This window comes from Parus major, chromosome 22, assembly GCF_001522545.3.
Source record: "Parus major isolate Abel chromosome 22, Parus_major1.1, whole genome shotgun sequence".
Lineage (NCBI taxonomy): Eukaryota > Metazoa > Chordata > Aves > Passeriformes > Paridae > Parus > Parus major.
In genome coordinates this window covers 2,342,666-2,369,305 of record NC_031790.1, presented here as the reverse complement: position 1 = coordinate 2,369,305, position 26,640 = coordinate 2,342,666, and the positions used below count along the sequence as shown (strand labels likewise).

The window sequence follows — 26,640 nt, the reverse complement described above, 5'->3', positions numbered from 1 at the left end:
ATGCTCAGCTCAGAACTTCCCTCCCTGGTAAAATATTTAATAATAAACTCAGAGGAGAAGCCAACTGTCTCCCTTGGATGTGGTTTTCATTTGGAAGTTAATGGGAGTTTTATTTCCAATCCAAAATATCTTTTTTTTCAATTTTTTTGGGTTGTTTTTGTGTTTTGTTCTGAGAAATCCACCCTGTCACGGCAAATAAAACCCAAATGGGATGGGCAGAGGCATGACACCCGTGTCACGCTCCCTTCCCCTCCAGCCACCCTTTCCCAAGGCTCCTGATCCCTGGCACTTTGTTAACCGATCCCGGGAACAACATTTGGAAATACCCCGAGCACCACAACAGCCGCGTTAATGCGTTAATTCCCACGATGCCTTGGTGCTTTGAAATCCCAGGGGAAAAAAAAAAAAATATTAAAAAACTGGGGGAAAGCTGAAATGAGTCCTGTGAAAAGGAACAGGGCATCATTAACACAGCCGGATCCGTATCACAGGCTGCAACAATTATTCCCGGGTGGAACACGGCAAGCTGTGAAGAGCTTTCATTACCAGGGGTGTTCCAGGTCCCTCACCTCTGGCCAATCTCCCGCTAAAACGGGCATTTTCTGCACCACGGATTCCAGCTCCATTTAAATCCATAATTGCTCTGATTGGGGGGCATACGGAGCACGGGGAATTCATGACTGAGAAATCTATTAGGCAATAAGTTGGTTACTTTTAGGCACCTTGAAGTCAGCTCGCCTCAATTGCTGCCCAGCTCGGGGGGGGGGCGGCTGGAGGTGCTGATTTCCAGGGGGTGAGATCTGCCCCGGTCCCCTGAGCCTCAATTACCTCCCCGGGTCACCAAGGGGGAATTCAATCAGGGAAGCAGCCCATGGGATGCTGCTCCTGCCTTGGAAATGCAATTCTCTGCCGCTAGCAAATATCCCCTCTCCTGCCCACCCACGGTGGATATTGGATGAGGTTTCATCATTCCCCAGGCCAAGCAGGAGATGTTTGCTCCAGGGGTTCTCAGGTGTGGAGAAGGAATGATCCTTCCATAACAATTTTCCCTCTTGTGTCCCTCAGTCTGTACAGGAGTGTTCAGGTGTGGATCAGGAATGATCCCTCCATCCCTATTTCCCCCTCTCCTGTATCCATGGTCGCTCCAGGGATGTCCAGGTATGGATCAGGAATGATCCATCCCTCTTTCCCTTCTCCTGTATCCATTTTTTCTCCAGGGATGTTCAGGTGGGGGTCAGGTGAGATCCTCCCATCCCTATTTCCCTTCTCCTGTATCCATGTTTGGTCCAGGCTGTGGATCAGAAGGGAACCCTACATCTCTCTTTCCCTTCTCCTGTACTCCCTGTTTATTCCAGGGATGTTCAGGTGTGGATCAATTGTGATCCCTTTTCCCCCATCTCCTGCATTCCCTGTTTGCTCCAGGGATGCTCAGATGTGGGCCAGATATGATCCCACCGTCCCTATTTTTCCCTCTCCCGTATCCACATTTGGTCCAGGCAGTAGTTCAGACATGATCCCACCATCCCTATTTCACCCTCTCCACTTTACCCCCCCAAACATTCCCCTTGGGAACCAAACAAAACCCATTTTTATGCCTTTTTTTATCACTCCTTTGTATCCAAACGGGGCGCATTCACTGTGGCTGCACCAGAAAACTCCCAAATTTCCGCGCTGCCATTCCCACCTCCCTCACTCCCTGGGTGAGCTGTGCATCCCAGGGTTATCCATTCCCCAGGGATGCTGCCGGAAACAGGAGACAATGGTCTATTCTCCTCTTCCTCCCCATCCCTGTATCCAAGTGCCTTCCAGGAGTGCATTAAATGATGCGATTAACATCTGTCACATGCGCTTCAGTCTCTCTTTCAGCCTCTCCCGGGGGAGGCAGCCGCACGTGCAGCGAAAGGGTTTGTTTTGGTGGATTCAGCTCCTTTTTCCAAGCTCCCAGAGCACGGTGGGGAATGGAATCTCAGTGGGTGAAGTGTCCCGTGGTTGGAGCAGGGTGGGAGGGGTGGCAGCTTCCAGCCTAATCCCACTGTTTGACGGGTGATGGCGGAGCCAAAAGCTGTGGAAGGGGGTTTGGGGAAGATGCTGACGGCTTGGGGCAGAGGCAGCAGCAGCAGCGTTCCATGATTCCTGCAGTGGGGTGGCTCTTCCCTTTTTATACCCAAACCCCAGAAAACCCCAAAGCCCTTTCTGGGGGTAGATGGATGTAGATTTGTCCCATTACCCCTAAACATTTCTTAATGACATCTCACTGCAGGCTCCTCTTTCTGAGGGCTGATCTCCCTTCCCTGTTTACGCCCCAAAATTCAAACCCTGCTGGAAAAAAATTCCCATTTCCTGCACGTTTCCATTTGCTTCTGGCAGGAGCTGACCCCGGCACCTTTAACCAACCACCCAACCTGCGGCTGCTCCCAAAAAAGCCCACATCCCACGTAGACATTGGGATGCACCCAGGGCAGCCCTTACACTCCCAAAATCCACCAAAATCAACACCAGCAGCGAGGCTGGGACAGCACAGGGCAGGGATGCTCCAGCATCCAGGAGAATGGGAGGAAAAAAAAGCCCCATGGAGGGGGATCAGCCCCTCATGTGGGATTTTTTTAGTGGGGTGAGAGAAAGGATGAAGCAGCATCTTAGCAGGGCAGAAAGGAGGGATGGGATGCTTCTCCCACAGCCAGGATTCCTTTTAATTGATTTCTCATGGTTTGGTGGCTCCTGGCTTTAATTACAACACAAATGTTTGCTGATGCAATTATGGTGCACACGCCATAAAGCTGTTAGAGGGTGTCACCAGGTCGTGGGTCTTCATTTATTTATGGCCTCGAGAGGGAAAAAGAGGGATCCTGCTCCCTACCCAGATCCCTGAGGATCGATCCTAATCCCAAAGTGGGTTTCTTTATGGCAGGACGGAGCAGTTTGGATTTTTTTCTTTTTTTCTTTTGGTTTAATATATTTAAAAGGAGGGGAAAAAAAAGTTAAAACGTGCTTTGCAGCAGCTCGTCTGGGGGTGAAATAATCCACTCAACATTCCGATTATCAGCTAATGTACATTTGCATTAGAATGGGTTAGAAGAGCTCCCGGGATGGAGCAAGATCCCTGCGGATCAGCCGCTGGCCTTACACAGAAAAGCCGCGGATCCTTGCCCTGAGCACAAAAACGCTCGATGATGCAGTGCCAGATCCAGCATTAAATACACGGAACATAAATTAATGTATAGGAAAGCTGGGTTATATAGAATATATAGGGAATATAAATATTATATGTAATGCATTGGGAAAATACATAATATATATCATATATTATTATATTATATTTATTATATATTATTGGGAGAATATATATAATATATTGGGAATATGCATCATATATAAAAAAATTAATTGAGAATATATGTCTTTCATATAAAATTATTTGGAATATATTCACAATATTCTTTGGAAATAAGACCATGCCATGAGATTTCACTACAAAATGTTCCTATTTAGGAATAACGGGGGGAAAAAAGCAGAATTGGCCAGAATTAGCTGGTCCTGAGCCATGGTGCCAAAGCCTGGGGTTCTCCTAAAGGTTTGAGAGTGCCTCGCACTGGGATGGCAGTGCCAACTCCATGGAATTCTGGAAAACCAGCGGCACCCCTTGGCTCTGGGGCTGTGCCCATCTCACCTTTAAACCCCCAGGAAATTCGGGAGTGGCGGCCTCATCCCGGGTGAAGCAAAGCCAAGACAAAATTCCCAGTGTGGAGCTGCCGAGCGCAGCCCCTGGAGCCTCAAACCCTGACGCTGCACCTTTCCCACCTCAGCTGTCAAAATGATGCCAGTGCCCCCCCCCCGCCCCCACCGTGAGCCTCGTTAAAAATGTGATGCTTCCCTAAGGCGACCAAGGGAGACATGGCCAAATTAATGAGGATGTGACAGAGTTTACAGGGTGGATTAGACTCCTCTTTCCCTGGAATAAACCTGGGGATTGAGGGAAAAGACGGGAAGGCGAGGCTGAGGGACGGCCGGGGGTTTGGGGAGCATGTGCGCTCACCAAAAGAGCAATCCTGTCCTTGTCACTGTTAATCAGGCACAGGGACAGGAAAACGCTCAGCCCTGCCGGGAAAGGATGGGAATTAAAACTCGCTGCCCCACGGATCTGGATCCGGCCTCCTCTGGATGCGCCGTGCCAGGAGCAGGTTTGCAAACACATCCTTGCAGCTCTCCCACTTCATTTCCCCATTGGAAAATAAATAAACATCATTGTTTGGCTGGTTGTTTTTTGGGTGGGTTTTTTATAATCTCTTTTTTTCTGCTTTTCTTTGTCCAATCTGGAAAGCAGCAAATTTCCAGCAAGAAGCTGGAATAGGCTGGAGGCATCTCCATGGGGGCAAGGGGTGCCTTGTCAGTGTTACAAGGAAAGATTTGTGCCCCCAAACCCCAGAGTGCCTAAAGCATGGGGCATCAGTCCACAAAACTGGGATTTTGTCCTTCTGGAAGAGTCCAGCTGATCCCACTGGAAATGCCGCTTCCAAAATGCCCAGCCCCTATAGATACAACCCTATAGCCATGTGTGGAGGTAAGGGGACACCTGTGATCCCCTCTCCCACCATCAACATCATTTGAGAGGAAAAGGGATTTGGGGAAAGCACTGAGAGGGTCCTGTTTGAGGGCACCTCTTTAATCCCAACCCCTTGAAACCGAAATAAAGCTTGAAACAATCCTGAACCAACCCCTCGAGCCCAAACAGCAGCGAGATTTGGGAGCCAGTCCAAGCTCTGCAGCTTAGGCCCATCTCCAAATATCTCCCAACAAGTTTATTTATGGAAAATAAAATCAGTCCAAGATGTTCACAGCTCAGGAATATTTAATGCTATTTGGTGAGAAAGTATTTCCAGCGAGGAGGGAAGCGTGCGGCTCCCCGAGCCCGGCTCGCAGCATCGCACCGGGAACGGCACCGGCGCTGACCCACACCAGTCACCCCAGAGCCCTGAACTGGTCTGACTGGATCAGACGCCTCCTGCATTTCATTCCTACCAATCCTGATTAATGAATTGGTTCTGGAGGCCGGGATGAGGTGAGCTGTGGGAAGAGGAGGTGCTGAGGAACCTCTGAGGGGACCACTGCCCCTGGGTGCCACCGCATCCGTCAGGGCGGGGACACCTCACAGACCTGTCCCTTTCCCGTCGCCCAGGAGTGGGAAGGAAATTTCTCTGGGTAGGGAAAGGAGGGAAGGGCAGCAGAATGAACCCAGATGATGCTCAAACACAGATTCCCCTCCACACTGGCAGCCAAAATCCCTGGAGCCGAGGCCACATCTGCGCTGAGGTCACCCGCAGAGGTCACGTGTGACACAGAGCTGTCTGCTAGGCCAGCCCCGGGTCAAGGGCAGGCCGGAGGCAGCAGTGATGGGAGTCACTTTAATAGACACCTGTCACCTGACAGGGAGGGTTAATGCGTCCCCCCCGATCCCGTGGGATGTGGGGGAGCATCCTCAGGCACATCCCAGCTGCCAGCACATGCTGGGCTGTCACCTTGGCTGAGGGGGGGGACATGAAGCAGCCAGGGAGGGAGGGACAGCGCCAGGGCAAGGCCTGGACTTTACAAACAGCTCTAATATCCCTGGAAGACGTCTCCGAGTCATGCACAGGGTTGGAAATGTCTCCCATTATAATTCTGAGTCATTTGTGACTCAGTGACATTTCTGGAATGAAAAAGCAGTGGCTGGCCCAGCCTTGCACTGCCCTGCTCGGCGGCCACACCACAACTCCAGGGCCTATTTCTGATCCTGTTTCCCAAACAAACAACCCCCCAGAGCCATCTCTCCCCAGCCTGGATGTGCAGCTGCTCATGGATGATCCTCTGGAAGAGCAAGTTTTGGATTCCCACCCTGAGAGATTTTGTTTTGTGAGGGAAAAGCTGGGATCTGAGCCCAACTTTGCCACTCAGGACAGAGCCAGGTGTGTTGGAGCTGCCCCAGGGATGTGATGAGCAGGGTGGGATTTCCTAAATCTTAATGTTTAAACATAAAATCCTTAAAAAGAAATAAAAACAACCATAAAATAAATAAAAACAACATCCAACAGCCCAGGACTGACATGCACAAAGCCAGGGTCACGCTGCTGTTACAAATTCCTGCAGGAAAAAGGGGTTCAGGAACACTGGAACACAACAGGGTCACACTGGTGTTTCCTAGGGACAAGCATTTTCGTTAAGGCAGCCCTCATGGCTCAGTTTTATCCTGGGAATGGCCAAATCCAGGGCAGGAAGCACTCGGTGGACTGATGACCCTGAATCACACAATTATTTCCCCCTCTCTCTTTTGCAGCCCATTATTAAAGCACTTGGTTTTAGAGGCTGGGAGGAAGCTGCCCCCAGGGAAGGCGTGGGGCTCGGGGACAGGGCTGCTTGGAGGCTGGATGCTGGAGGGGCAGGATGTTAACAGCTGGGGGATGGAATGTTTGGGAGTCAGGATGACCAGAGGTCAGGATGATCAGAGGCTGGGATAATCGGAGGTCCAGGATGATCAGGGTCAGGGTGCTTGTAGAAGAGAATGCTCAGAGGGTTGGATGATTGGAGAGCAGGATGTTCAGGGGTCAGGATTCTTGTAGAGCAGGATGCTCAGGGATTGGAATACTCAAGGGTCAGAGTGCTCATGTACCAGGATTCTCAAAGGCTGGGATGCTCAGGGGCCAGGATGCTCAGATCATTGGATATCAGGATCCTTGCATGTTGGACTGCTCAGGGTCTGGGATGCTCAAGGATCAGGATATTCAGGGGTTGGGGTATTCAGGGATCAGGATGCTCAAGGGTCAGGATGATCAGGGACCAGGATATTCTGGGGTTAGGATGTCCAAGGATCAGAATGCTCAGAGATTAGGGTATTCAGGGGTCGAGGTATTCAGGGATCAGGATGCTCAGGGATCAGGATGCCCAAGGGCCAGGATGATCAGGGATCAGGATAATTAGGGATCAGGATATTCAGGGGTTGGGATGTCCAAGGATCAGAATGCTCAGGGATAAAGGTGCTCAGGGATCAGGACCCTCGGATATCAGGATGTTCAGGGAACAGGACCCTCGGATATCAGGATGTTCAGGCCCTGCTTTGATGCCCACATTCCCCAACACCCCAATCCCTCCACACAGCAATGGCACCTGCAGGAACCCAGCACAGAAGCAGCAGCAGGACCCGGCTCCAAAACAAAACCAACCCCCGGGACCAGGAACTTCGGGACACCAGGAAAACCCAGCTCAGTGCAGGAGCCTTCCCTGCACATCCTGCTTTGCCACCTGCAGCCACAGCTCGGCACCTGGAGAAGGCTCCGGCAGCGCCAGGACACATCAGAGCAGAAATAGACTCGGAGCTGTCGCCCCCCTCCCCATCCCTGCTGCCCCCTTTTTACTATTATGTCTGAGAAGAGACGTCTCTCCTGGTTTTTTTCCCGATGATTTAATCGCTTGGTGATGAGGGCTGCCTGGCTGGGATACAACTGTGCTCTGGGCATCGCCAAAAGAAATGGGGGATCTAAAACGAGGAGGAAGCATCAGTAGCAGCGACGCTGATTGACAGAAAATGAAATGAAGCGGCCAAATTCCATTGGCGTGGTTTGAAAATCCCGGGACGCTGTGGAGAGCTGATGGCTCTTTTCCTAAGGTTTTGCCAGAGCTGGCATTTGCCTTTCATCCTCGTTTAATTCACTGTTTGGAGGCTGCCAGGGGTTTGTGTGTGCGCGTAGTGGGGTTTTAATTGCACGCTTGCTCTCATGGAGGAGGTTTTTTGTGTGCAAAGAGCAGGCAGAGACTTTCCTTGGCCACAGCACTGCCTTGTGGCCTCAAGCCTTTGGGAAAAGCAGCCCTTGGAGCACAGTTCCTACCCAGGATGCAGGTGATTTAATGGTTTGTAAAGGATTTTCCTTGAAAGACGATGACTGTTGGGGTTTAAACTCCGGGTGTCTGGGTGGGCATGGATGGCATGACTCAGTCAGGGACCCCACAGGGATCCCCCCATCCACCTGCAGGTATCTCTATCCCAAATAATGCATTTTGCTGGGAAAACCACGTGTGTGCGTGTGTGAAGGCTGTAGTCATTGCAAGAGCCACAGTGGCTTTGCACATCTCTCCTCCATCCCTACAGTGGCATTCCAATAGAAGACTGAAAGGTAATCAAAGTCCTGTTTTTCAAACATTCCCTCACTTTTCAATGGGAAAGGTGCCAGACTGCAGCTCCCAGGTCTCCCTCTCTGCCCACAGCCTGTCTTGGACCAGCTCATCTCTGGGATATCCCAGGAAAGGCCGAACTCTGACCACAGCCCAGCAGCCAAACTGCTCCTGTCCCTAATCACCAGAAGCCCCGATCTCCCTCATGGCCAGCTCTCCACCCAAATTCCCAGGCTTTTCACTCCAGCTGGAAGAAATCTGGCAAATCCCTCGGCTGAGTGTGACCTGCCGCTCCGTGAGGAGGGAGAACTCCTGGGAGCAGCGAGGACAGGACGGGGTCCAGCAGCTGCCTGGAAAACCAGGACAATGTCTCAAACAGCAACTCAATCCTGAGCCCCAGGCCCAGCATGTGCCCCCCATCCCATCCAGGATTATCCCCCATAAACAGCCGGGGCTGGGCAGGAATTTCACGGTTTTAGTGCAGAAAAGCTCTGATTTTGCAAATCTGGAGGTTGAAGATGCCGCTCCCACCCCAGGGTCATCTTGGCTCTGTCATTGTCCTCCCTCTGGGCTGTGAGTGATGAGGAAGGGGCTGGGCAGCATCTTGGGGGGTGCAGAATTTTTGGGGGTTCAGAATTTTTGGGAGCTGTGGCATCTTGAGAGGCTGCAGCATCCTAAGGGATTGTAACATTTTGGGGGCTGCAGAATTTTGGAGGGCTCAGCAGTGCAGGGGGGGCTCAGCATCTTGGGAGGCTGCAGGATCATGGGGGCCTGAAGCATTTTTTGAGGCTGCAGCATTTTGTGGGGCAGCAGCATCTTAGGGGGACTGCAGAATTTTGGGGGGCTCAGCATTTTGGGGGGGCTCAGCACTTTAGGGAGTTCAGCATTTTGGAGGAGTTCAGCACTTTGGGGGGGCTCAACATTTTGGGGGAGTGCAGCATTTTGGAGAAGTTCAGCATTTTGGGAGGCTCAGCATTTTGGAGGAGTTCAGCACTTGCAGGGGCTCAGCATTTTGGGGGAGTTCAGCATTTTGGGGGAGTTCAGCATTTTGGGGGAGTTTAGTATTTTGGAGGGGCTCAGTACTTTTGGGGGGCTCAGCACTTTAGGGAGCTCAGCATTTTGGGGGACTTCAGCATTTTGGAGGGGCTCAGCATTTCAGGACCCTCAACAGCGCAGCTGCTTCCCCTCCTCTTCCCACTCAACCAAATATTTGTTTAACCAGGGAATTCCCTCCTCACATCCGTGGGCTCCGGCGCTGCGGGAAGCGCGGCTGCCTCCAGCATTCCCAAACCCTGGAAAAACCTCTGGAAGGAGAGAGATCCACGAGCCCCTGGCGGGGGCGTGGAGGTGCCAATCCCTTGCACTGGGCACAGGCGTGGCTTCCCCCAGGACTGCGCTGGATTGAGAGCACCAGCGGCCACCCCGATGTCCCGTCTGTGTCTCCCGGTGCCACCACCACGCGTCCCCAAAAACGCCGCTTTGATCCGCTGCTTAATTCCTGCTTCCCATGAATTCCCGATACGGCTCTGAACCTTCTTGCGGAGATGCCGAGATCAAATGCGTAGTTAAGAGACACCCGGGCCGAGGGGAACATGAAAGGGAGAAGTTTTGTTTCAGGTTTTTCACAGCCCGGCGAGGCGGCGCCGGGAAGCGGCGGAGCCGCGAGCCGAGAGCTCCCTCTGCTCCCAGAAAAAACCTTCCAGGATTCCAAATGCTCCCAACCTCCTTCCCCGGCCCTGCAAACTCCTCACACCCCCGGGGGATGGGGAAAAGGGAAAGGTTTGCTCCGGGGGATGAATTATTGATTAAAAAGTGGCAGGAAAAGGATAAAATGGTCACACACCCCGCAGCATCCCAAAAATGCATCAGCTCCCACGGCAGGGGAGACCCCAGGATGTAAAATATCCTCTATAAATCATAAATATCTTATTTATCAATTGATTAGAGACAGCCCGAGGCAAACGGAGCTCCCCCGGGATGGGGGAAAATGAAGGAATTTGTATTTCCATCATTTGGGAAGGGAAATTAATAAATTCCGGCCAGCAAGGGTGATTTGGGGCAAAGAAGAGCTCAACACCCAAAATAAAGGGGAAAATGAGGGTGCAGAAAATTATTTCAATTCCAATGAAAACGTATTTTATTAGAGGAAGCAGATTCATCTTTGATCCTGGATCCCAAGAAAAGCAATATCCAGGGCTGTGATATCCCATCTCGCAGGGAGAATGAGTTATTAAAGCACAAGATTAATGGCTCGCACTGCAGCTAAGTGCTCCAGTTAAGAGAAAAATAGTTCTAAACTTACTCTTTGCCCCAAAACACATTCCTCCCCCTCATCCCCGGGCCTCGGCTCTCCCCTCGGGTGAAGCTCACTCGTGTGCCTCATTTTTTTCCCAGCTTATCAAAATTCCGGAGGGGAAATTTTAATAGAAGTAAAAATAAGGTGAATTTAGATGGGTGGTGATGGTTGGGGTTTTTTTAGTTTGGGTTTGTTTTTTTTTTTCTCCTGTCTTTTCTCCTCCCCTTCCCCCAACCTTTTTTTTAAAAAAAAAAAAAAAAAAATACAATAAATACACATGAGGAATAAAAATAACCCGGATAAGTTCAGTTGTGGGGAAGGAGGGAGGATGTAAATGAAGGAGCGTTCTCATGGAGAGCAGCGCTCCCGAGCAGGTTCTGCATGAATAAATAGGGATAAAAATGTAACAGTGCGCACACAACTCCTGTCCCAGCGCCCTGAGAGAGCTCCTCTCCTTGCGGGCTGGAACAGCGCAAGCCACCAGAATTCCTGGATTTTTGGTATTTAGGGGAAAAAGCGTTGAAATGTTGATTTTGGGGGGCTGGTTTGGTGGATGTGGCCTCTCCCTCAGATATTGAAGGGGGCAGTGTAGATCCACTGGGGGCAGTGGGAGATGAGGGCTTTATTCCCAAATTCTTTGATCGTGCAGATCCAGGAGCACTGAGTCCAAGCTGTGCCCCATCCCCACTTTGTCCCTCAGAGCGCTGGGTGCCATGTCTAGGTGTACCTTGGAAAGGATGGGGACTCCAAAGCTCCTCTTCCAAGGTTTAACAAGCCTTTCCATAAAGAAATTCCTGCTGATGTCCAACCTGAACCCCCCCTTGGGATGTTCCCACGTGCTCCAGGAGCGCTCAGGATCAGGTCACCTCCTCCACCAAGCCATCGCTGATGTTTTCCTTGAGTCCAGCACTGAATCTCATAACAAAAATCCCTTCCCTCCTGAGATCCAAACAAATCAGGGATGCTGGGAAGTCACCCAGTGACTCAATTAATTCCAAATCTGTGCTGAGAGGTCAGACCAGCCCCAAAGCACCCCAAAAACCTCCTGGCGAGGAGCCTGTAGCGCATCCCAGCAACTGCATTTTCCCCAGCACCACGGACTTTTCCCACTCCTTCAAATCCATCCCTGCTTTCCCCCCTCCCCAGGAAGGATCTCCCGACACCCCCCGCCCCCCCCCAAAAGGCTCCCCGTTACACAACCCTGCTCGGGAGATCCTACGTGGGCAGCCGTGGGTTTTCCTGGGAATCGACAACAGCTCTCGCTGCAGCTCAGCAGAACATGAGCATCTTACATAAACAGCCCCGCGAGTTCCCCTGCGTGGGGGGCTGCCCTAAGCCCCCCGGGCTTGGAGGGAACGCTGGGAGCCGCCTTTTCCCCTCCCCATCCCCATCCTCATCCTCATCCTGATTTTTCTTTTATTTTTTTAATTATTTTTTTTTTCCCTTTAAACCAACCCAAACCCTTGTTGGGGGGGGAGAAGGAAAAAAAAAAAAAAAAAAAAGCAGCGCGCGCGCGCGAGCCGGAGAGAAATGACTCAAGTGTTTTGTAACTTGTCACATTCGGAGCTGCAATTTGGAGGCAGGAAGGAGGGATCCAAAATAGTCGCCCCAACCCCGGATTGTATAACCGAGATTTCCCCCCCACCCCCCGGTCCCTCCCCTCCCGCCGTAGGGGGGAAAAGAAAAGAGAGAAAAGGGAAAAAAACCGGGGAATTTCTGCTGGAGATTGGCAGCTGGAAAAAGGCAGGAGAGCTCGGGGTTGTTATAGCGCAGGAAGGAGCCCCCAAATTGGGAAGAATTACTCATCCATGGAAAAAAGGCTCCTTTGCTGGCGGGGAGGCATCGGGGAAGATGCTGCAGGGGAGGAGGGAAGGCTCCCGGGAAGGATGCTCCGAGCCCAGGGGTGAGGTTGAGCTCCCCGGGATGCTCCCTGGAGTGGGAGGTGATGTTTGGGAAGTGCAGCTGGAGCGGCAAAGCAGGACGGAGCAGGATTCCCTGCCAGGAAGGGACCTGGCAAGGGCTGCTGAAGGGCATCTGCTGCCAAAATTCGGGCTCCGAGCAGGCTCGAGGCATCCCAGATGCCAGAGCCAGGCTGGGAGATGCTTGGATAATCCCACGGGAGGGTGGCAACAGGGTCAGGGTGTGTTTGCCTCTCCCACACCTCGGTGTCCTCCACCCAGCACCTGGCAATTCCCAATTCCCAGATTTTTCATACTTGTATTCAGCAGCTGGTCACATCCCAGAAAAACTCGGGAGAGCCTGGCTGCTCCCAGAGCTCCCGAAAATCAGGGAGAGCAACACCTGCCTGGAGCAGGGAGTGTGATGGAACAGAGACCTCCCCAGTACACCCAGCCCAGTATTCCAGAGGTCCTGGAGCCCTTCCCAGCCCAAAAAATATTCCAAGGCCAGAGCAGTGGAGCAGAGAAGCTCCACAGAATCAGGAGGAGCTGGGGAGGCAAGGGGGATGCCAGGAAGGTAAGGAAGATGAAGGGGAGCCATGCCCAGCTCCCCCATAATTAGACACAACTCCAAACCCCACAAATTCAATTTTCAAGTGCCAGGAGCATCAGGAGGAACCTGCCTGCTGCTATAAATCCTCCTGCCCACCCAAAATGCCGCTAATTCCTTTTGAAGGAGCTCAGGCGGGTCCGGGGGATGTCGGGAGACACCACGAGGGCGACAGGTCCCTTCAGGGCTCATCGATCTGCCATTGATCACCCCGTGGAAGCTCTGAAACCCAGACGGGCTCCAGCTCCAGGCTCTGTGGGGGCAATGCTTCCCAAGGGTCTCCTCAAAAATAAATCGTGGAGTTGGGATGAGGGGAGGGATCTTTGCAGCTTTTCCTCCAGTGTCACCTTGGCTAAAGGCTCTGAAATTCGAGTGCCCAATGCCCACGCTGGCACATCACAGGCTGTGGCGTGCCGGGAAAATCCAAAGATGGGGCAGAGGATAAAAAAAATCAGGTTGTTTTCAACAGATTCATCTGTTTTTACAACTCAGTTGGGCTCTGCAATTAATAAAATTCATGTAAAATCTATATTTTTTTATGCCAGACCCACCTGGCAGGTGTATCCCTGCAGCTTTGGGATTGGCAGGTGAAAATGAAATGGATATAAAGCACTTGCCCATGCAATAAACCAAGACAAAAACAAAATTCCCAACAAATTCCCAACCAGAGCACAATCACACCTAACCCCAGGATATTCCACTGGAATTCTGGACAGCCCCTGGCACATCCCATCCCCTCAGACACACCAGCACCGATTTCCAGTGGTTAATTACATACAAAACACACATCTGAGGGAGCCACACAATTATCTCTGGGAGCAAAGCGTTGATGGATGGAAGTTTTAATTACCAAACCTTCTCATCCTCCCCCATGCATAAAAAGTGCATTTTCTGGCATGTTTATTTAATAATAAAACGGCCAAATTCTGCATTGGTGGAACACGTGTGCGGGGCACGGGAAGGAAGAGACGAGCTGAAATCTGTTTTGTCACCAGAGCTGGAAATTTAAAGTTCCTTTGATCTCTCTGCCCCCAAAGCTGCCTGGGAAGGAGAGAGGAGGGAGCAGAGCTCATAAAATGTTATCCCAGGCTGTGGAGGGGATCAGGGATGGATCCCAGCTCCTGCCTCTGCATGTGCCAGGGTGGTGGAGATTGACAGCTCCACTCCCGCACACGTCCCCGTCCCTTGACGTCCCCAAAGACAAGAGAGAGCACAAGCCTTAATTCCCATGGACAGGGCTAAAGGGTGCCCCTGTCACCCATCAGTATCATTTAAGGCTTGGGAAGTGCCCAATTCCCGTCGGGAACGCCCGCTGGAGCTCTGTGCTCATATCAGTCTTAATTTCATTTGGTCCTTCACACCGTTGTCTGCTCCGCGCGTCCCCCGCGGAACGGCTGCGGAACTGGCAGCAGGATCCGGCTGCTGCCACGGCACGGGAGCCACCCTCTGCTCCAAAACCTGGCTGGCATCCGGGAACCACGGTGGCTCCAGCCTGTTGGAGCCCGGTGTGATGGAGGTTACTCATTCCCAGCGTAAAGACGTGCGGAGGTTGAGGTCCCCCCTCCTCCCCTTCCTTCCTTTCGCGAGTAAATCCTCCAGCAGGAAATTTTCCCCCCTTCCTTGGAAATTCACAGCCAACCTGCTAATGAGTCTTTGTGAAACTTGTGCCTTCTTACCTCTAATTTTACAGCCTGTTCGGATTTGAGCTCTGTGGACAGCCTCACATTTGGTTGGGAATTATAGGCTGAGTGGCTGTTCTCTCCTATTATTGTGCTGTCAATCTCCTATTAGCACATTATAATATGCTACACTGAATGCATCTGTTCTGTAGATCACAAGTCCTAATTGTCATTTGTTGAATCACTTTGTCTTATATGATTGTTAAGCAATTATTTCACCCAAAGCAGCTTAAACTTTGATTACTGTATAGTGTTTACAGGGATCAAAGGGAGAAATCGGCGGCAGCTTCAAACGTTTTTTCTTTTTGCTGCAGAAAAACGAGGAGCGAGCGGGAGATGCCAACGCACGGGGATGACCTGGAGGTGCTTCCCGGCCTCCTATCTTCAGGGGAAGCCAGAGTGGGTAAAGGTCCAGCAAACAGGGGGGTCAGGAGATGGATGTGAAGTGACATTCCTGCCAGGATTGCTCATGGAACGAGGCTCTCCTGGCGTGTGGCACCAGCTGCCCGTGGGACAAGGGCCCAGTGGGGGAGAACACCCCCTGTCATGTTGTTAAACCACTCCAGCCATTCCCATCAAGGGGAAAACCTTCCTGCTTCCCAAAAGGATGGGGGTTCGAGCAGTGCTTGGCTCGGAGGGGTCACATCCCGAGGAAATCCTCCATGGAAGGTCAGCAGAGGACAGGGCTGAGGCTGCACACAGACCCCTTGGCACATACATTGATTTTGGCTTTGCCACCCCTCTCCAAAGCCCTCAAAGAGGCCCTCTGGAAAGCTCAGATCCCTCACACCATTCCCCCTCTGAGGTTCGGGGCGCTGGAATGATCCCAGGTCATGGGAACCCAACCCAGCAGGGCCGGAGGCTTGGGCTAATCCCGGGAATCTCGGGCTGACAGCAGTGGGAAGGAATGTTGGGCCATTGTTTCTGAGGAGCCCAGACAGGATTGAGAGAGGGAGAAAACCACGCTGGTGGCTCCTCAGCTCCAGACAGCTCTATGAGCCAGCAGGGATACACAAACTGTCAGGAATCTTCTGCTTCCAACCATCTTCTCCAGCGAGGCTTGGATGGAACATGAGTGCCACAAAAAGGTCCCTCTCCAAGCAGCTGCATGTCCCCTCCTGCCACCCCTGCAGTGCATCCCAGGAGGAGATGGGACAGAGCTGCCCCTGCCTTTGTTAAAATGGATGGATTTTAACAAATGATGAATTCCTCACACAAATGGTTGCCCAAATAACGGGACAGCCACCCGCAGAACACAAAACCCTTTATAAATCAGGCCTGTCCCCAGCCAGGGCCTGTCCCCAAACAGAGCCTGTCCCCAGCCAGAGCCTGTCCCCATCTGGAGCCTGTCCCCATCTGCAGCCTGTCCCCAGCCAGAGCCTGTCCCCATCTGGAGCCTGTCCCCATCTGGAGCCTGTCCCCAACGAGAGCCTGTCCCCATCTGCAGCCTGTCCCCAACCAGAGCCTGTCCCCAGCCAGAGCCTGTCCCCAAACAGAGCCTGTCCCCAACCAGAGCCTGTCCCCATCTGGAGCCTGTCCACAACCAGAGCCTGTCCCCAGCCAGGGCCTGTCCCCAACCAGAGCCTGTCCCCAACGAGAGCCTGTCCCCAACCAGAGCCTGTCCCCAACGAGAGCCTGTCCCCAACCAGAGCCTGTCCCCAGCCAGAGCCTGTCCCCATCTGGAGCCTGTCCCCAACCGGAACCTGTCCCCATCTGCAGCCTGTCCCCAGCCAGAGCCTGTCCACAACCAGAGCCTGTCCCCAACCAGGGACTGTCTCCATCCGGGGCCTGTCCCCAGCCAGGACCTGTCCCCAGCCAGGACCTGTCCCCAGCCAGGCCACCAAATGCTTCCCAAAAAGGGGGAGAATCATGGAAAAGAACCAGAATGGACTTTCTGTGGATTCCTGGAAGAAGATCCTTCTCCTGCTCTTCCCTCCCTGGACTCTGATTCCCAGGAGCTCTCCAGCCCCACAGCAGCACCCCTGGGTGCCGGGCACAGGTTTGGGCACACAAAGCTGCTGGGAGAAGCTCAAAGCCAGCCCTGAGGGTCTCATCCCATGGGTCACACAGCTGGGGGGATGCTTTTCCAGCTGCCTTCCCAGCCCCAGCTCATTCCAACATAGAAATGCCTTTATCCTAGAGACCTGTGGAGCAGCAGGAAAGAGTGGAGCTCAGGGATGTGCAAATCAGCCGCTTGCAAAACCAAGTTTAAAAAGCTGAGTTTGGGGTAGGAACCCTGAAATAAAACACTTTATTTCTAGATTTTGGCAGGGAAAAAAATTTCAACTCCTTCCCATATCCTAAAAAAGAGGGATGGCACAGCCCAAAGATGTCTCTAAGGAGGTTGTCAAACCTTGGGATGAAAACAAAACTGGAGGAGCAGGTAAAAGGTAGAGGCTCCAGCGCAGGTAAATTGCTTTTTAACAAGGAGACAAGGCCCATCCCTGGCATCTGCCGTATGTTTTTATAAAGCCCAGAAATATGTTTTTAAAAGGCCAGTAAATAAAGTTCCTATCGATTTGATCTCCAGTGTAATCTGTTTTTCTGTCTGCCACCACGAGTGGTAATAAAAGGGAATCAGGGGACGCGGGTTTGGGTTAATGCAGCGATCCATCATCGTCGGGGGCTTTGCTTTGCTGCGCAATTGAGAAACTGCCCCAAATTGGTGCAAGGGCCAATTTTCCTTTCCAATTTATTTTTGCTTGAGCAAAGCAATATCGAGGCAGGACAAGGAGGATGCGTTTCCCATCGTTCCAGATGTTCTCCTGCTTCCCTGGCCTGGGAAAGGGCCTCCAGCAGCTCCTCAGTTGGGGGTTTTGGGAAGGTGCTTTGGGTACTTGGGTGTTTGGGGTTTTGAGGTCAGGTCTTTGCAGAGGGACCCAAAGTGGGATTGGGATGTGCTCAGGAGAGTTTTCCAGTGAGGATTGAACATCCCAGGGCTGATCTCCCATGGATGGAGCATCCTGAACATCCCAGGGCTTCATTTCCCAGGAATGGAACGTCCCAGGGCTGATCTCCCATGGACTGAACATCCTGAACAGCCCAGGGCTGCATTTCCCATGGATCAAACATCCTGAACATCCCAGGGCTGCATCTCCCGTGGTCTCAACATCCCAGGATCACATCTCCCATGGATTAAGCATCCTGAACACCCCAGGGCTGCATTTCCCAGGGATGGAACATCCTGGGGCTGATCTCCCGTGGATTGAACATCCTGAACATCCCAGGGCTGCATTTCCTATGGATAAAACATCCTGAACATCCCAGGGCTGATCTCCAGACATTCCCAGCTCTCTGCCCACCAGGAGAGAGCAGTTAAAGATTTTTCCAGGGTATCCAAGCCATCCATAACCACTCTCCTGTTGCTGGCAGTGCATCCCTGACTCCTTTTCCCGAGCCTATTGCTCACAGAGATTCCCCCCTACACAACTGGTGCCCTCATGGCACTAAAAACTGCCCCAAAATGGATTTTTTTGCTATTAATAGATGTTTGATAAAGCAGAGTTTGACAGCTCAGTGTTTAAACATGACAAAATACTCAAAATCCACCCTAAAATGATGCTTTAAAGTCCCCCAGGCCAGGTTTTGCTGCCATCAGAGCTCAGCTTTGCACGATGCCACCCCACTTTCAGCTCCTTCACCACAAACCATCCATGTTCCCTTCTCTGAGGAGCACAAAGGTGACCCCAAACCCATCCCAAATATCTGGGATGAGGATGGGAAACCTCCTGTTCCTCCACCTCCCCCCTCGGGAAAAACTGATAAACAGTTTCTAGAGAGAAAAACAAACACTCCGCATTTGGCTTTTTTGGTGGTTGTTTTTCTTGAAGAGACAAAGTGTTCCACAGAGAGCCGACACTTCCTACACAAGTTTGCATCCTCAAACCCCAAGATTTTCTTCTGACACGGATTTGGATGGGAAAAGCAGCTCCAGCCCTTCAGCCAGCCCTGCCCACCCCATCCACGATCACTGAGCTGGAGAGTCCCACTGGAGCACCACAGGGAGATAGAGATCTCCTGGCTTTGCCAAATTTTCCCACTCTCATTTGGGAATAAATTAGGAATAATCAAATTTCCTGCGTTTAGAAATACCCCCATAAAGCACAAAAACAACTCTCATGCCTCAGCTCTTGTTCCCACTCAATTTAGAGTGAGTTTGGGTGGGAAAAATATTATCCCAAAGCATCCTTAGAGGTTCAGGAGTAAGAAAATTGTATATTCCTATTAAACAAAACAACCTGAGGAAACTCAGAGACAAAAATCATCTACGAGGGGTTTAAGGGCACCCAGTCCCTTCCCAAGATGAATTCCTGTTTGGATATTGAAGCTGGATCATTCCCAGCTGCATGGAGCCAGGGAGGCATTTTTGGGAAAGGCCAGAGGAGAATCCCACCCCAAACCTGAGAGGCAGCAGGGCCCCGTGTCCTCAGATGCCGCCTCAGCGCAAGATGTGCCGAGATGTCTTGGAAGGAAATGGTGCCAAATCCATCAGCGGAGCCATTCCCGATGCCAGCGGGAGCCGCCGGCTGTGCCAGGGGCTCCTGGGGGGACCTGCCACCCGCCCTGAGGCACAGCTGGAATTCCATCCCAAAATAAACAGGTGCCACCCACCAGCTCAGCCAGGGCGGATTCCCTTCCCTGCTTTTTGTGGATTCTGGGATGCACAGCCTGCATCCCACTGGCACAGCCTTCAAGGGTCTGGCTCTTGTCCCCAAAATCCTTCCCACAGCCGTCGGCAGCAGCGTTCCATCCCCCGAGAGTCCCTTCCCTTCTCCCAGCCCCGCTTTGCTTTCCAGGACTAAAATTAAAGGAAAAACAACTGCCCACATCCCTGGGAATCTTCAAACTCCCGGGAAGCCGGGGATGGGTCTGTGCGCGGCAGCCTCTGCCAGGAAGGAGGATTTTTTTGGGGGAAGAATCAGACATCTTTAAGGAAAAGTTCTCCTTCCAACCATGTGATCCGCAGGGGGAAGAGACTTCTCAGACGGCGGGGAAGAGCTGGAAAAGCGGATTATTCACGCTCCGAGGTAACTCCAGCAGAGCCGACTTCTCCCTTAGCAGCTCCCAGGGCCGGAGCTGGCGATGGGAATTCCGGCAATTATTGGGATCGGGCGGGTTTGGGGTGCCGGGATTTCTCTGGGATTTGGGAACGCCACGAGACAGTGCCGCATCCTGGGACAGCTTTGGGATGAGGGCAGAGCGCGGGGTGTCCCCCAAAATATCGTAATTTCACCCCTTTTATTGTCCCCTCTCCGTGCCCGCGGCGCCCCCGGCACGGCCCGCTGGAGATCCCGGTTCTTTCTCCCAGTTATTCCAGTTATTCCCAGTTAGCCCAGTCCCGCGGCGCTGGAGCTCGGGCAGTTCAATGCTGCCACCCGGTGGTGATAGGAGGGAACAGCAGCACCGGGATTCCCAACCCCATCCCAAATTCCACCGGGATCCAGCAGGAGATCCCAGAGCCCGAAACCGGGATGGCTTTGAAAAGTTGCGTAAAAAAAATTGTAAAAAAACAAAATTTCTGGCGGAAACTTTTCAATTTCTTTCTTTTAATTTTTTTTTTCGGGTTTTTTCCGTTTTTTTTCGGGTTTTTTTGGCCGAGTTGTGGCATAAAAATGCTGGAGTAAAAAAAACAGTGATCAGAATACGCCAAAAAATTAAGTAGCCAAAGTAGAGGAAACAAAATTGAAATGGCCAAAATACAGCAAAAATTATAAATATTCCGTGGCCACAACATAAAATAAAATTAATTAAACTTTCCTCTGTGTGTGGCTGTTTTATTTCTATTTTTTCCTACATTGTGGCCTTTTAATTCCCTTTTTAAAAATAGTCATGATGGAGCACAAAATTAAATCATTAGGAGGCTGCAAATAGCAAAAAATTAAATGATTATGTGACCACGTGTAGCAGAAAAAAAATTTAATTTCATTGCTACATTCTGTCCACTTAAATGGTCACAATATATAAAAAAAAAACTTAATTGTTTTAAAAGTTAATATAGAGAAAATTATAAAAGGCTGCATTTATAGGGGAAATAATAGTTACAATGCAGCAAATATTCTAAATTGAGGTGTGGTGATACGGTGAAAATAATTTGTTAAATGGCTACAGCGTGGCTGGAATAGCGGTGAAATGGATGCAATGAGAAAAAAAAAAATAAATTAGCAAAGGGCCAAAGGGAAGAAAGTATAAAATATAAAAATTTAAAAAAATATGCAAAAATAAACCCAAAATAAAATACAAAAAAATAAAAATAGAAAAATTTTAAAAATATATAAAAATACAAACCACAAAAATACAAACCACAAAAATACAAAACACAAAAATACAAAACACAAAAATACAAAACACAAAAATACAAAACACAAAAATACAAAAGTGGTTTCAGTGCAGTAAAAAAAAAAAGTCTGAATGTGAGGGAAGATGATTTAATGACCACAGCTCAGGAAAAAAATAAAAACAAATCACAAAAATATCACAAAAAAATGGCAATTCCATTTATGCACAACTCAACCTCCAACCAAACCCCTGAATCAATGAGAAAAAATGGGAATAAAGCTCCAGAAGCCATCCCGATCTCAGGAAAAGCCGGAGCGGGGCCTCACCTTCTTTGCCCAGGGGTAGCGGACGCGGGGTTTGCCCCACTCCAGGCTGAGCTTCTGGCGGTAGCTGTGGCACTTGGGGATGTAGGCACAGCTCACATCGCCCACCTCGGGGTAGATGACTTCCAAATCCCCTCTGGAAAAAGGGGAGAAGGAGAAAAATGAGGCCTGGCCCTGCTGGAGGGGGGAATTGGGATGGGGTTGGGAGCACTGGGATGCAAATGTGGGAGAAGGGAAGGTCGGGCTCTGTGCACTCTCACCAGGGGCAGAGGGAATTTAAGCATTCTCCAGGAGATTTGGGGAAGGAATTCCTGGCTGGGAGGGTGGGGAAGGGCTAGGATGGAATTCCCAGAGGAGCCGTGGCTTCCCCTGGATCCCTGGAAGTATCCAAGGCCAGGTTGGATGAGCCTGGGATAGTGGGAGGTGTTGGGCTTGGAGATGGATGGGTTTTAGGGCCCCTTCCCACCCAAACCATCCCAGGATTCCATGCAAAAGCAGCATGGAATCTTCAAACTTCCTTTGAAGTTTTCCATAGAAAACTTCTGTCATCCCTGATGCCACACAAGTCACTTCCAAAACCTTTACAAAGCAGGCCGGGAAACAACTCCAGGAGCTCCGATGCACCCTGGATTCCTGGGAAAAGGAGGAGAACAGCCCCAACGTAGAGTCCTGGCCAAGGGGACGCTGGGATGAGCTGTGCCAGGAGGTGACACGAGGGTCACAAAGGGCACAGCCAGGCTGGCCAGGGGCTCACCTGCAGAACTCATGGTCGGACTCGCTGAGGGTCTGGAAGATGCAGGTGCGGGAGGCCTCATTGCCCCAGGCGCCGGGGAGGATCAGGATGAGCGCCACCAGCACAGCCTCCAGCAGCTTCATCCTGCCCTGGGGACAAGGGGACAGTGAGGGTCAGCCCCACAGGGACCCCCCCAGGACAGCTCCAGGCAGAGCATCCCAATCCTCGCTCATCATTTCCTCCACCAGCACCACGACTTTAATCCCGTTTATTCCAGAGCTGAGCCGGTTCCTGCTGCTCCCCCTTACCGGGAACCCCCAAGATGAGCCCACAGCTCAGAGAACCCTTTCCCACAAGTCCTGTGCACCAGAAATGTGCCCACGTGGTGACACCACGCTCCAAACCCAGCTCCAAGAAGGGACAGAGTCCCCATCTCCCCGTGCTGCTCTCCCAAACGCCAAGGGAAATTGGGATCAGGAGTGGCTGAGGTCTATCCGAGACCACCCCCAAGGCCACAGGACCCCGGGACCTGTCCCCAACCCAAGGGGTCCCTGCAGGGGAGCAGCACCGTGACCCAGCCACCCCCTCCAGCGTTTTTCCCGCACCGGGACACTCTAGCCGCCTGTTTTTAAGCCACACGAAGCCTCGAGGGGGATGAGGGGACACGGGCTTGGGTCCCCCACCCCCCTGCCAAGCCCGGCTCCAGCCCTCACCTCCTCACCTCCCGCTGGAGCCGGTAGCCACGGGCCACCAGGGATGAGCAGGCCCTGCCGAGCACTTACCGGGGTCCTGGGGACGGCTGAGCAGCTCCGAGGCAGAAGCCCGGAGGTTTGAGGTTGCCGTGGAGATGGTTTCCTTGGAAGAAAAGGACAGAGGGACCGGGAATGAAAGTCAAACCCCGGGGAAGGGGCAGCCGGGTGCTCCGGATCTGCCAACGGCTTTTTAACCCTTCAGCAACCGCCCCCAACCGCCCCGAACAGGCGCCGGGTGCTGCCCGACCCAACCCCCCCGGCCGCACCTGCAGCTGCTCGGGCTCTTTAGGAGCGATGGGAGCCCAACTTTGGGGTCTCCTCCATCGCTAGGGGTGAGGAGCCCGGGGAAGGGATCGGTTGCTGAAAGAGCCACGTGAGAATAAATAAAATAAAATATAAAAATAAAAATGAAAATCAAAGAGAGCCCGGTGTGAGTTGGGAATGGGGATTACAGCAGCGAGGGGATCATTATATAATGGAGCTGTGGCTGCACGCTCAGAGAACACGAGCGAGCACGGCGAGAGAAAGAGGCGCCGGCTTTAACTAATTAGAAACATTAATGGATTGGGAATGATCGGGAGCTTTTAGGGGCTTAATGGCTCCCATTCCCACGCTGCCGAGATGGGCACAGCCCGTAATTAGAGCCCTGAGCCGGCAAATGGGCTCACGTGAGTCAGGCTTTTCCCAGGAATGCCGGGCTGGCTGAGTCAGGAGCGCCCGGAGTGCGGTTTGAACCCTCACGGTGTCACTGGGACCGGGGGTGGTGAAAATTTGGGATGCCCAGCTCCGGACGAAGGTGTTGATGAGCAGAAAATGCCCCGAAATGTGGTCATAGGATGGTGAGAAAGGCAGGAATTTCCCTGGGGAAATGGGGATGAAAGTTTAACAAGAGACAGGGAATTGGGTACCAGGAGAAGGGGAGATGTGGACAAGGAGCTCCTGGTAAAACATAGAATAGTTTGGGTTGGAAAGACCTGAAATTGCATCAGTGCCATCCCTGCCATGGGCACCTTCCACTGTCCCAGGCTGCTCCAAGGGATCCAGGGGCAGCCACAGCTTCTCTGGGAATTTCATCCCTGTCCCTTCCCCCCACTCACAGCCAGGAATTCCTTCCCAATATCCCTCCCAAATCTCCCCTTTCCCAGTGGGAGCCATTCCCTGTGTCCTGTCCCTCCATCCCTTGTCCCCAGCCCTTCTTGAGCCCCTTCAGGCCCTGCAAGGGGCTCCGAGCTCTCCCTGTATCCTTCTCCTCTCCAGGAGAACATTCCCAGCTCTCCCAGAATCCGGAGGGGATCCAGCCCTCGGAGCAGCTCCGTGGCCCCCAGGTGTGGCTCAGGATCCTCTCCAGTCCCTTCGCAGTGTTCTGGGTTGTTTTTTTTTTTTTGTGACAGCTTTGCAGAGGTTCCCCAAACAACACCGAGAACCCAAAACGAGATGAGCTCAGAACAGGGATTTATTTTTTATTTTATTTTTCCAACCCCAGAGGCTGAGAAAAGCCCTTTGCAGAGCCAATATCAGCCCCTTCCACCTGGAGACCTCCCACAGATCATCCCAAAAGGATTTTCCAGTGGAAAAAGTGCAGGGGATCTCCCAGGGATGCTCAGGAAGCAAACTCAGGGAGCAACAATTTTCCAGCATCCCATGGAAGACAAACCATGGCTTCCTCCCTAAATAATAATAATAATTAAAAAAAAAAAAAAAAAAAAGATAAAACAGTATTTTTTACACCTTTTACTTTTTTTTTTTTCCCCCCCCAAAGATTTTATTTCCTCCACTCTGGAGACAGAATTTAAAGGGCAGCAGGGAATGTGCCCAGCTCCTATGGATAAAATATCCATGGGAAAGTGCCACCAGGGCTGGACACCCTCTCCTGTGTGATGCTCCTGAGGGGCAGGAGTCCACCGGAATATTTAATTTTTAAACCTCCGTGTTTTGAAACCCAGGCCGGGGTGACTCCAGAGCCACTGGCTTTGCTGTCCCTGCCACATTCCTGGAAAACCGAGCCCAGGGATGGGCAATTTCCCCCTCCTCCTGCCTGTGCCTGGAGCTCTCCCAGCTGGGGAAAAACAGGAAAAAAACACCGGGAGAGGCAGCAGTTTCCTGTCTGGAGCAGGATCCTACCTGGGAAAAGGCAGCTCGTGGTGTCAAACCAGGTCCTGAGCTGAGCCCGAATCCTGTCTCGGCCATCCCAGGGTGTTCCCAGGTTCCCTAAGCCCTGCAGGAATCTCGTTTTTTCAGCTGGGAGCCTCTGGTGTGAGGTTCAGAGGTGAGGGAAATCCAGAGATTCCCCCACACTCCAGGATGGGATGAGACATGAAGAGATGCTGCCCTGAGCATCAAAATTTTCATCTTTTTTTGGGGTAAAAACATGATTGAAAACCTGTTTGAAAGCCCTCAGCTCTGCCAGCTTCCACGAGGGATATTTCCCAATATTCTGGAAATAAAACAAAGCTTTCAAAAGTAGCCAGCACGAGATTAATTTAATTAATCAAATGAGGGAATCGATGGAATAAAATCGCTGCAGTCCCAACAACAATTCACATGGGGGCAGATATTTAAATAAAGATATAAAAATAAATATATTTTGCATATGGATCCTCAGCAAACAGCTCTGAAAGGTGCTAAAAAGCCTCTCAGAGCTGGCAAAACCAAGCAGTAGGTGAGGAAATGATTTTCCTGTTCATATCAGAGATTAAAAAGCTCTTAATGAAAAGCAGCCACCTGAAGTCAGGGAAGGGAAGGAGAAGTCTGGGGCTTGTTTTAACAGCAACAAAGCTCCTGTGAAAGCCAAATCACCCGAGCCGGGAGTCAAATTCCACCTGGGCTGAGCCACGGGGCCACAAATGGGGCTTTGAGAGGGAAAGGAAGGGGCAGAGGAGGCAAAAAAACCCCAGCAAATCCCACCTGGGCACTCTCCTATCGCTGCCAAGGGGCCAAAATATTCCCCAGGGGAGCTTTAGGATCTAGCTCAGGCAAAAATAGAAAATTTTCGAGGCTCCCCATGACCATCAGCTGAGAGTGAGGAGCTCTCAGAGCTCCCCCACACGTGCAAAGCCCCCAGCTTTTTGTTTATTTAATGCGGAACCGTCACTTCCAGAGCAAACTTTCACTCGAAAAGTTCGTTAAAATCTTATTTTTCTCCCCAGGGAAGCATTGTTTGGAGCTTCCCGGAGCCGAATTCCTGTTGATGGGAAATGGAGATAAACCAGGGCCCACCTGGCTTTCCATTCATCTCCTTGCTCCCTAAAAAAGGGGCCATTTTGCCTTTTTCTTGGAATTTTCAGCTTGCTCCCATCCCATTTTGTTGTGGCCTCAGGTGTGAATGGCCGGAACAGGGAGCTGACACAGGAAAACGTGGTGGTTTTGGGTTTTTCTCTCACAATTTCAGGCTGGACAAAATTTTTAAGGTACCACTGAAGAGGTTAAAACTCAAAGCCAAATCTCTGGAAAACAAGGGTTTATTCTGCTTTCCAGGAGCAAAAGTATTTCTGAGCAATAAAAAAAATTTAAAAATTAATAATAATAATAATAAAAAAATAAAATCAGCCCAGCTCTTCCTTCAATAATCCGGCAGTTTTCTCTGATTCAGGAAGTAATCCGAATATTTCCAGGTGGCACCTCCGTGCCTCAGTTTCCCCCAGAGTCCGGCGAGCAAAGCACCGGAGCAACTCAAAAAAACCCCAACACCTACGGGCTGAAAAATGGCTAAAAAAATGTATTTACACTGCTGATACCAAGCAGCAAGGCAGCACAAAGCCGAGCACTTGGCAGAGCCTCGATAGCCGGGGGAATTCCCTCAATTTTGGCCTTGCAGGAAGCCCATTTTGCAGCCCTTTAATTCCGCAGCAATCAGAAAAGGAAGCAAAAACCCACATCCTCTCTCCCCATTCAGCAGCTCCAGCTGTGTCTTGGCCTCGCTGTGCCTCTTATCTCCCTT

The 26,640-nt window shown here is 51.4% G+C and overlaps 1 protein-coding gene across 4 annotated transcripts in view; it reads right to left on the bottom strand.

The window, feature by feature from the left end:
- The window catches only part of PEBP4 (phosphatidylethanolamine binding protein 4), a 71,058-nt gene extending 47,716 nt beyond the window's left edge, over nt 1–23,342 (bottom strand). Inside the window, exons 1-4 of one of the 4 annotated variants that reach the window (XM_015648899.2) lie at nt 22,970–23,342; nt 22,734–22,806; nt 21,973–22,100; nt 21,222–21,354 (exon numbers count right to left, since the gene is read on the bottom strand). In XM_015648899.2, the coding sequence (XP_015504385.1) occupies nt 21,222–21,354; nt 21,973–22,094 (255 nt within the window). In that variant the 5' untranslated portion in view covers nt 22,095–22,100; nt 22,734–22,806; nt 22,970–23,342. Of the gene's footprint in view, nt 1–21,221; nt 21,355–21,972; nt 22,101–22,733; nt 22,916–22,969 lie in introns of those variants that run through there. The other 3 variants (XM_015648901.3, XM_015648900.2, XM_015648902.3) reach the window with 3 other exon arrangements.
- Nucleotides 23,343–26,640: the final 3,298 nt, after the last annotated feature.